The 11,439-nt window shown below is 30.6% G+C and overlaps 3 protein-coding genes across 3 annotated transcripts; 2 read left to right on the plus strand and 1 right to left on the minus strand.

Annotated features, from left to right (window-relative positions):
• The first annotated feature begins 270 nt into the window (after positions 1 to 270).
• On the plus strand, positions 271 to 2,073 carry LOC138936357 (uncharacterized). The gene is made up of 5 exons (XM_070301698.1): positions 271 to 838; positions 924 to 1,162; positions 1,331 to 1,492; positions 1,575 to 1,643; positions 1,792 to 2,073. The coding sequence occupies exons 1-5, from the start codon at positions 715 to 717 to the stop codon at positions 1,966 to 1,968; spliced, it is 771 nt and encodes a 256-aa protein (XP_070157799.1). The 5' UTR covers positions 271 to 714; the 3' UTR covers positions 1,969 to 2,073.
• On the minus strand, positions 1,938 to 5,570 carry Sccro (defective in cullin neddylation 1 domain containing SCCRO). Its single transcript, XM_070301697.1, has 5 exons — positions 5,467 to 5,570; positions 4,761 to 4,974; positions 4,490 to 4,658; positions 4,198 to 4,411; positions 1,938 to 4,108 (listed from the first exon to the last, which is right to left on the minus strand). Exons 1-5 carry the CDS (start codon positions 5,467 to 5,469, stop codon positions 3,944 to 3,946), a joined length of 765 nt encoding a protein of 254 aa, XP_070157798.1. The 5' UTR covers positions 5,470 to 5,570; the 3' UTR covers positions 1,938 to 3,943.
• Positions 5,571 to 7,928: 2,358 nt separating this feature from the next.
• Positions 7,929 to 11,415, plus strand: LOC138936440 (exostosin-3-like). Its single transcript, XM_070301862.1, has 10 exons — positions 7,929 to 7,943; positions 8,005 to 8,095; positions 8,230 to 8,387; positions 8,471 to 9,011; positions 9,102 to 9,943; positions 10,012 to 10,227; positions 10,322 to 10,532; positions 10,609 to 10,865; positions 11,100 to 11,227; positions 11,301 to 11,415. The coding sequence occupies exons 1-10, from the start codon at positions 7,929 to 7,931 to the stop codon at positions 11,413 to 11,415; spliced, it is 2,574 nt and encodes an 857-aa protein (XP_070157963.1).
• Positions 11,416 to 11,439: the final 24 nt, after the last annotated feature.

The raw sequence follows: 11,439 nt of genomic DNA on the forward strand, positions 1-11,439 counted from the left end.
CATATATACATTCATTGCTTTTTAAACATTGAAAAAATCGCTCATATTTTTCACACAATTCTATAATAGTAAAATCTACATCAAATTTTAAAGATCATTATTTTAAAATATTTAAATGATTAATGTATATATCAATTAAATATATGCAAGTATATGCAATTAAATAAGAATATCATAAAAATGAAATTAATAAAATGTGTTTATTATATGATAAATATATAATGAATATTAAAGAATATTTTGAAAATTACTTTTGATGAAAATATTTTCTGGAAAAAGGCAAAATTTAAAATACTATATTATTAAAAATCTGTTTTATTCTTGTCAATTGTGCAGAGATCTAAAAAATATTAAACAAGTTTTTTTGTTTAAATGTTATTAATTATTACTCACAAACATTTTCTCTTTAGGATCATATTGTCTACTAAATTGATTGATTCGATTGCTACAAAGTAATTGCTTAGCTTCTATTGTGAATGCAGTTATCTTTAATATTCAATTATTTTATCCTAGAACACAATCACACACACACACACACACACATACACATAAAACGTACTATTATACAAAATTTTGACATTCAAAAAAATGTCTTAATATTTTTAAACTTTTTTGGGATGGAAATATAAAATTTGCAAAAAAGATGTATTTGATAACAAAATTAATAAGTAATGGGAGACATATGGAATAATATATAGAAATACTCTTGTAATTATGAATTTACCACCACTATTTAACTGTCACTTTCCAACATATGTCAAAGACTGTTCTCACGAAATAGATGTGTTGTGGTATCACTCTGATTTTACGCAAAGCCGTTATCCACCAGGACAAGAAAGTAATTACGCATAATTTTATCTATATCAGATATTTTAATATTGAGCATATATATCTATTTTTTGATGTATTGGATAATCCTTTAGTAAGCGAAGCTTGTACACTGATATGTTTGCTTGTGGCTGTACGAATATCAAGAGAACATTTATTGATTCACGATATAGAAAACTGTCCGAGATTGAATATTATTGTAGCAGAAGCGATGATAGAGGGTAATGCGATTCATGCATGGCTTACTAAAGAAAGACTTATATCGCATCCATATTTAAGTACTGAGGAAGCTCTGAAATATGGGGGCAAAAGCCTAAACATATTAAAAGAATGGGTACGATTTGTGTCAGTAATATTCAAAACAAATTATACATATATTCTAATATAATATTCAATCAAATAAATTCTAATTGATGTAATCCATTCCTATCTAAGCAAGTAGAATTTTCATGAGTATATCTTTTATGCTTATTAAATAATATGTGTAATAATTTTGTCGCAGAAATTTAATATCTTTCACGAGGAAATAGGAATAAGTTTGTACAAAAATATAAATACATTTCTATATGAATGGTATAAAATTCCAAAATCTCATACTTTATTTATGCTGCTCATCACATGTGGACGCACTATATTATTCATATTTCAAGAAATTACCTATAAGGTAAGTAATTCAGCCGAGAGAAAAAATATATATGAATATATATGTATATGTGTGTATGTATATAGAATAAATTTATTCATAGGTAACGTTGTTTGATTCACATAGTCACATCACTGCTAATAATTCAAATCGCGGATTAGTCATTGCTCAGGTAAGCACAGATAATTTTAAAAGAAAAAAGTTTATTTGTGAAATATATATCGCAGAAAGAGCAATTTAACACTATAAGCTATAAGCAATATAACATAAATAACGAGAGTTTTCTCTTCCATTAATAATTGTGAAAATATATGATACAGACAACTATTGATAGATTGGAATCACTATGCAATTGGTATACTGAGGAAGTATTAAAGAATTGTTACAATACACAAGCTATTAAATATGAATTAGCTTTTTTATATTCCTATAATGCAGAATGCAGTGGTCATAATCATAAAGCTTTATGCGAATGTCGACAATTCTGTAAAATATAATTTAAATATATAATCATAATTATAAATTTCTATAACTGAATACTGAGGTATTTTATTACCTTATTTTATTGCCGATATCATAGATATAAACTTAAATATAAATAAAAAACCGTTATCTTTTTAAATAATATATAAGTAATACAATATACAATATATATGAAATATAATTGTATATACTTAGTAGAACATTTTATTTAAACACATATATAAGTAATATACACGGTGTGTATTTAGCAGCAGTTTTTAAACGGACAAACTGAATGTATAGATTAAGACCGATATATTTATTTACATTATGTACAATTTACTTTCTCTCTGTTTCTCTTCTAAGGCTGATAAAACGCTTTATTGTTACACAATGCTGAAACTAATAAAATAATCTGATTTATTTTGAAGAATGTCATTTTAAATAACAGTTTCTGAATGGATACCATATATATCCTTTTTTTGAACAAGTTTAGCATTGCGCAAACGTACCCCTGGCGATATGTAACAACTACATATTAATTAGTTTACACTGATATCTCATTGAGATTTGTTTTCCTCGTCTATTTCACATTATGCTTATAAAATATAATCAAAAACATGTGTGGACAATACAATTTTACTCGAAAGTTTCGTTTTTGTGACTTTGTAATATTATATAAGAGTCGCTACAATATTTTGATTTCTTAACAGCTTAGTTTTCTCTCAATCTGTGATAGTAAATAATTTTTTACATTATGATATCCCTATAATCTGGATATATTTTATATAAATAAAAATCGCTATATTATTGAGGAAACAAATATATATATATATGGCTTTATATAGAACATTGTTAGAAAGACAATGTCTAATGTACAAAATAATGATGACAAATTTGTTAAGAGAATCAAATCTGTTTGTGTAAAAAATATTATTACAAAATGTAATATTATATCATACATTCATAAATAAGAATTATCTTCTGATTTTATAGAAAAAAATAATGTATTTTGTCTAGAACAATTATGTCTCAGAAATATAATAATAAATAATCATCTAAAATACAAAAAATAATTTTTTTTCTGTCTCTCTCTCTCTCTCTCTCTCTCTCTGTAATTAATTTGATTAACTATAAAAGATAAGTAGAATGCCGAAATAGAATAATGTTTCTAAAATACAGATTTCTTTCTCTTTTTTTTTTACGCTCTTATGTACATTATTAATTGTTGTATAATAGAGTATCATAGAGTTTATTTAATAACAATTTTCAACAACACAATTTCTAGAAATTACTATCTACACAAGAACGTATAGCTTAATTTAGCAATTTTGTTTCCAATTACCATATTATTTTAAAAGAATGCTTACAAATTAAATATCTTTTTTTCTTTTTAAGAACTGCTTGCAAGTACCAACAAATACATAAACATGTATTTAGCAGAGGTAATTGAGCAATCTTTTTCCCATATTTTCATATGTAAATAAACATTTTATACATCATATTACTTTGTACAATATGATCAATTTCAAGGCAATGCTTATTTTCCCTCTTCAAAAAATAAACAAAAAATTACAATCAGATTATTTTACAATTATATGACAATTTTGTGGTACTTTGCGTGTGGTTAATATAGAGGCTTCGTATAAATTAAATTTATGAAATAAGTAAATAACGTTATTCTTTTTAAGCAAACACTCAAAAGATATTTCACCTTTTTTGCATGTTTTAGCAAACAAAATAATATCTATTAATCAATGTATTGTAAATATTGTTGAGAATGCATATTAGATGCCATATAATATATACTATGGTTCTTTATATTGTGAACATTAATTTATCTGTAATTATTTACAAAATAAAAGTAAGCTGATATTATATACTGAAAAGAAATGTTATTTAACAAAATACTTGAAAAATATACGTTTTATGATTGTACAAATAAAGTTATCATTTGTATGAGTGATTTGGACGAGTGTTGCAATAAAAAAGAAAAAGAAGAAAAAAACGTTAGAGAGATTGACGAACTCGAGGTTGTGCCCATTCTACAAAATCATCGATTAATACAGGCCAGGCACCCTCTTCGTCATAATTACTCATATCTGAATTGATCATAAGTGCAAAGTCTAATAGTAAGTTCCATGTATCTTTTGGAATTGATCTTTTGTGATGTTCCTAAAAGATATCAGTAATTATTTTAAAATAACTCTCTCTTTGTACATAAAAAATAAATGTAAAAATAATATTCAAATATATGCGCTTACCTGTAAGAACTGACACCATAATTGAAGAAATTTGAATTTATCATCTAATACAATATTCCAATAAGCGATGGCCATGTCCAAATCTAAACCTTTCTGCCCTGTATTCTTTGCATAATTAAATGTGAAATGATAGAAATCCTTGAATTTTAGAGGATCCCTTAATTCATTTTCTAAACTACCTAAACGCGCTTTTAACTTATCTATACTATCCACACTGAAAAAGATAATTATGAAAATAATTATAATTTACATTTAATAATTGTTATAAGTATACATTGAAATTGATATTTACCCCAAATCTATCATGCCATTCATAAACTCTTCTTTAGTGAATTCGCATTGTGTTTCGGCACGAAATTTCCACGCAATGATCAAAACTAATTTACTCTCAGGACTGAGATTTAAATCATCCAAAAATTTCATGATACCATCTGCCGTAATTTTATTGGGTTCACTTGGGTCTGTAAATATATAATTGATTATAATATTCTATTTTTTATATAATACTGAATACAAATAATAAAATAAAAAGTTGCAATCATATATCATATTTGCAATTTTACCTTGGTATTTGCTATATAATATTTCCAATTTCTTTTTGTCAACAGAATTTTTTGGTTCTTTATAATAAGCTTCTGGATTTTGGAAATAATTGTCGCTTGCCAGATCAAGCTTCCAATCATTTTGAGCCAGACAATATATTGCAGTTTGCTCTCCAGTTTGTGTAAATGTTATAAATTTTTTCACTTTGTCTCTTTGTGAAAACTTTAATTTATGCTGTAATTTGAATGAAATAGAGTCACGCTTTGCAAGCTCATTACTTACTTGATTATAAAAATAATGTGCATATAAAGATGACAATATGAGAGAGAGAGAGAGAGTTCTACATTTTATTATTATAATTAAACATTTCTACATAATGTCTTTTATACTTATATTCAAAGAATTAGATCAACTTTCTGTAAATACCATCATGTAACATGATATACGTAAGAAGATTCAAGTTCCCATGACACATTCAAAGTATACTTTGGCATAATTTTATGTTGCCTCAAATAGTATTTTAATTCGATGTATTTTTGAAGAGTGGCAGAGAAAACAGGGAAAGCCCAAATGTCAAAATCATTAACATCATACGCAAGAATAGGTTATTGTGGTAACATGAAAATAATACGACGAAATCTCAGGGAAAAAACCGGATTTCATTAATTGACAATTTGATGTAAAGCGTAATACTCAATGTACAATCACGCCTCTTTAAAAGCTTACCATTTTTCGGCTAATTTTAGGCCCCCGAAAAAGCCAAAATATTATTCCCCTCGCACTACACTCGACGTGATATGCGCATGACTGTGAAGATCTCGAGAAATGCAAGTACATCGAGTGCATGTAGTACATACACATATATAATAGTGGATGTAGTACATATATATGTGTATATACATATGCGCGGAATGCCACCAAACGTTACCGGAGCAAACCAGGGAATGATTGCCGGAGAGAGAAGCCTGAGAGAGGGCCACGTCGCCGTTTTTCCTGTAACGCTTTCTCTAGCCGGTACAGTGGCGCTAACTAGATCCATTTTAGAGCCGGCGGAACATCAGAAATAAGTTGGCGCTGAAAGTGCATATTTTTTAATAATTAATATAGCTCAAACGATTGATCCTTAATTGCTCCGTCAGAATCCACAATTGCTCCCCTTTTAAAATTAATAGTTTTGGAAATATTTACAAAAAACGTAAAATTTATCATTTTTACTCAAAAACATATTTCCAATAGTTTTCTGCAACTATATCCAGAACGAAGGAAATTGATTGGTCAATTTTCTCATGCATAAGGAAATGGACCAATCAATTTCCTTATGCTTATATGATTATGCGCTTATGCAAAAGTGTGTGCTCCCCGCTTTACCCAGGACAGGGCTGACGGTCTTTAATAAGTTCTCGTCGGTAGCTTCACACACACACACACACACACAGCACACAGAATGTCAAGTCCGTACACAGAACCGCCGCCATTTTTTCTAATACAACCGGAAATCTCATGCGACGCAAGTCCGAAGGCCCAGTTAGCAATCTAGTTTAGTATAGACGTCTGTGCTTACGTCTGAAACACTTTCCGGCGATTCTATCATTATTCAGTACAGTGTGACCTTTTCGCCGTTTCGAATATAACGTAACTACTCCGATCTCCGATATGTGACCGCGAGTAAGATGAGAATAGATATGCGGTTTCGCTAACAGTAAGTGTTGTTCGTTAAAGTTGGACAAGAGCGAGATGTTGTAAAGAGCCGTCTATTTGGCCGTGTGGGCCAGTGTGGTCAGGCCCGGAGCCATTCAACCAAAGAAGAAGAAGAAGAAGAAGAAGAAGAAGAAGGGCCGTCTACAATGACAGTAATAAGACTGTAGGAGTAGGAGAGTATACTGTTTTTAATGATGTAAAGACCGTGAGTAACGAAATTCCCATTTGCTCTTAAAACCAACTCTTAAAATCTTACTCCTCACTGCCTACTGCCATTGTAGAATGCCCTTAAGATTCGTCTCGATTCGTGTTTATCATGTTTGTTTATCAAATCGTAATCCTGTTCAGTTTCGTTGTCGAAAAAGCGGCAACGATTGGATCGTGTAGGTTACTGATGGTATGTACACAATGATATGTTAAACGATATTAACATAAAAAACGATTTTTCACAAGTATAATGCGATTATTATTGTTTTTTTAAATCAAACTTTATGCAAAGACACGTAAACAACGTGACATAGCTTTTATATATATATATATAATAAAAAGGAAAACTCTGTTTTATTTCGTCAAGCTATTTAAATATTTATATTTAAAGCGATCTCATAGATGTGCATTATTCTTTGCAGAAATTTGAAGAGATGTATCAAAGTGTCCAGCCATATAGATGCATACCCTGGCAAAAACCTTCTTCAAAAGCCTTTTGGCAATTTTTCAGAATTAGATTTTACGACTATTGCATTTCTAGTTGTGAAATTTCTGTTTCTATCTGGACACCAGCACTCGTCTATCTGGTCCCAGCTAACCATTTGCTTGCGGATTGTTAACAAACGGCAAACAATTCCCTGTCGAACAAAGCTGCCAAATTCAGGGCCTACTGTATTCTCGAGTGCGCCCTATTTGCAACCAAAAATTGAAATCACATCCTGATATCAAATTGGATGCAACACCAGAGCAGATCTGTCACTAGCAGTGCGACGACAGATTGATCAACAAATCGAGAGCAGGTTTGTCAACCGCAGATCGACAACAGATTTGCGCCAAATGCCCAGCAGATCTACGGCAATTTTCGACGACAAAAATTAGATCAGTTACAGTATTAATATATAATCACACATATTAATGTGTTAAATCATATAGGTAAATTTAAATAATTTAATTTATAAAATTAAACATTTTTTTGGACAGTTTGGACAATTGTTCGAATAAGTAAAATTCGAACAATTATTTGTTCGATTTTCCAAAAATGAGTTCAATATTTGAATTATCCTGTATAGGCATCGTATCAAAAATTGAACTGATAGAGATAGATATATTACAATATTATTAGTCACATTTTGCAGGCTTTATATATACTCGTGACAAAAACTTGAATACGAGTATAGATAATGAATAACATGTCGCATAGCGGTAAACGACTGAACTATACTATTTCAAATAATAGAATTTTGTAATACTTTGTAATATTCTGCTTGGTTTTTGCTGCCAATATGCCGTTAGATTGCGCACACCAGATCTTGTTCAGTTCGTGCCGACAATCTGATACTAGTCTATCAATCATATTAGCAAGCATTGCTCGGTTTCCGCCGCCAATTTGCTGTCGGATTATGTCAGCAAGCTTTGCTTGGTTTTTGCCGTCAATCTGCCAGCTTAATCGGTAATAACAACTTTTGTACCAAATTTGTAGCCTTTTTGCTAACAATAATTTGTAGCAGGCACTTGCCAAAATCTGTTAGAACAGACTTGGCTAACTGGGTGAAGATACGTAACAATTTCATATAAATATGGCAGGAAATATTTATGAAGCACTTCCATTCTATCATCACTCTAATAACACTAGCAGAGAAATATGTCAATGGTTGGCACATGTCAAACTGTCTAGAATAATAATTTTGACATCCATAGTTTTATTTATTGTGCCTTTATTTACACATTATTATTTATCCAAGGTATGTTAAAGAAGATGAAAGTGGAAGAACTTTCAATATTATGATTTCGTGATGCCTTATATTAATTATGAATTTATTTTTAGGTGGAATCTGATGCTCCAGATAGAGATATATATAGAACATTTTCAACTCTTGAAGCCTTTGAAGATTTCACATCTATGAAAGCATCACAATTGAAGATGCGAATAGAGGAAATGTTTCATATAAAAATTTCAGTGAGCAACGAATTGAGAGATTTAAGTGCTAAAAGACAAAGACTTCAAGGTGAAGTTAATAGTTTAACACAAAAGATAGACGAATTAAAGCAAGAATTATTGCATCAACAAACAGATCTTGACAGATTAAAAATAAGCGTAGAACAAGCACAAGTAGCACAAAGAGAAGCAGTTGAAAGGAATACGCCGGAATTGGCACCTCCTAAGAGAATATTGATTAATACTACTCCAATTATATTACACAGTACAGATCCACGATCGTGTAAAATGTATAATTGTTTTGATCATAGTCGATGTGCATTGACAAGTGGCTTTCCTGTGTATTTGTATGATCCGGATCAATTCTCAGTAGTTAACCCAGGATGGGATGTAGATGGTTTCTTAAAAACGACCATTAAACAAACATTAGGTATATAATTAACATGTATGAACAAACTGTAATTAAAAATATTTTTATTTGATAAAATATTTATTTATGCTAAATTATTTTATTATGTAGGATACAATCCGCATCTTACTAGAAATCCGGCAGAGGCATGTATCTACATAGTTTTAGTTGGTGAAGCATTAAGCTCTCAACAAAAAAGTGATCAACGTTACAGCAAATCTTTAGATACAAAAAAACTGCACGCACTTTCCTATTGGGGAGGAGATGGTAGAAATCATATATTGTTAAATCTTGCAAGAAGAGATTTGTCTGCAGATTCTGGAAATATTTTTAGTAATCTGGATACTGGGAGAGCAATAGTTGTGCAATCAACATTTTATAGAAATCAATTTCGCGATGGTTTCGATTTAATTGTTCCACCAATTCTGGGACCACCTGGTGGAGATGTTTGGCAAGAATGTGCACAAATGCTGCCTGTGAGAAGAAAATATTTGTTGTCCTTTCAGGGAGAAATGAGAACCTTTAAAGGCACTCCAATGACACATCAAATCGATGATTCAGACATAGATTTGGAAAAATTAGTGGTTGATGATAATAATATAGACTCATTTATCATTCAACATTTGAAAGATATGAGCAATGGAATAACTTTGGATAAGTTTTATATTCAATTTGAATGTATACCAGCCTCTGTGGAAAGCAAACCTGTACAAACTCTTGATTGGTCGCTCTGTGGAACTGATTCGTCTAGAAGAGCTATACTAAAAGAATCGACATTTGCATTAATTTTAGCTCCTAGCAATGTCACATTATTGACTACTTCATCTATGCAAGCGAGATTGTATGAAGCATTACGAGCCGGGTCGATACCAGTTATTCTCGGCGGTGATCAAATTTTGCTTAATTATAATGAAGTTATAACTTGGAGAAGAGCTGTTATCTTTTTACCTAAGGTAATTTTCATCATAACATTGCCAAATTTGATTTGGTTGAATTAAAGTTGACAAAAATATTATTTTAGGCTAGAGTGACCGAGATGCATTTTTTATTGCGTGCTGTTCCTGACAACGATCTTCTGACTATGCGAAGACAAGGTAGATTAATATGGGAACGATTTATGAGTACCGCACAAAGTGTAATGGATACTACCATAGCAGTAGTCAGAGACAGACTCGGTATACCTCCGTTACCGGCACCTCAAACACCCAGTCCCAGTGTGTTTAATGAAAGCTTTGTGGTATATATATCTAAATGTAACAAAATAAGAAAGATTTGATTATATATATATATATATATATACATATATAATTTACATTATCTTATTTTAAAAGCCTTTAAAGTCGGATGCTATCATCGCTGAGCCTGAGGCTGAAGAAAGCTTAGGTCCTTTAGAACCGCCATACCCATCTCCTGCTTTTAAGAGAAATTATACAACATTATTAATCCAAGGTCATGAAATTTGGAATGATTGGATGGATCCATTTAATTTGTATCCACAGTTACCTTTTGATACCATTCTTCCTAGTGATGCCAAATTTCTTGGTAAGATCACTATTTTTATATGCTGTGTGTTATATAAATTTTATTTAACCATATTGTGTTTTCTGTATTCTCATAGGCTCAGAAGTTGGCTTTCGGCCTATTGGCAAAGGTGCTGGAGGAGCCGGAAAAGAGTTTAGTGAATCATTAGGAGGAAACTATCCAAGAGAACAGTTTACAATTGTAATATTAACATACGAAAGAGAACAAGTTCTTATAAATTCGCTAGCGCGTCTTTATGGTTTGCCTTATTTGAATAAAGTACTGATAGTGTGGAATAGTCCAAAACCACCCGCGGAAGATCTCAAATGGCCTGACATCGGCGTTCCAATAAATGTAATATATAAGCGTAATTTATATATATATATATATATATATATATATATATATATATATATATATTATTAATATATATATATAAATTATAATTTTTATTATAATTATAATTTTCAGAGAGATATATTCTACAGGATAATACATATATATACAGATATGTATTATCCTGTAGAATATATCTCTCTGGAAATTACATAAAAATATCTTTTAAATAAATGTTTAATGTTCGAACAGGTCATAAAGGCTTCAAGAAATAGTTTGAATAATAGATTCCTTCCATTCGATGCAATTGAGACAGAAGCCGTCCTTTCTGTTGACGATGACGCTCATTTGAGGCATGATGAGATCATGTTTGGTTTCAGGTAAGTCGATTTTATGCACAGCTTTATCGATCAATGTAGATAATGTTTGATATCTATTACATGTGATTTACAGAGTATGGAGGGAACATCGAGATCGTATAGTTGGATTTCCTGGTCGCTTTCACGCATGGGACCAGAATTATCATAATGCTTGGAATTATAATTCTAATTATTCTTGCGAATTATAGTACTCTGCGTTGATACCACTGCTT

This window comes from Polyergus mexicanus, unplaced genomic scaffold, assembly GCF_030449975.1.
Source record: "Polyergus mexicanus isolate NDT 795.1 unplaced genomic scaffold, iyPolMexi1.0 SCAF_9, whole genome shotgun sequence".
Lineage (NCBI taxonomy): Eukaryota > Metazoa > Arthropoda > Insecta > Hymenoptera > Formicidae > Polyergus > Polyergus mexicanus.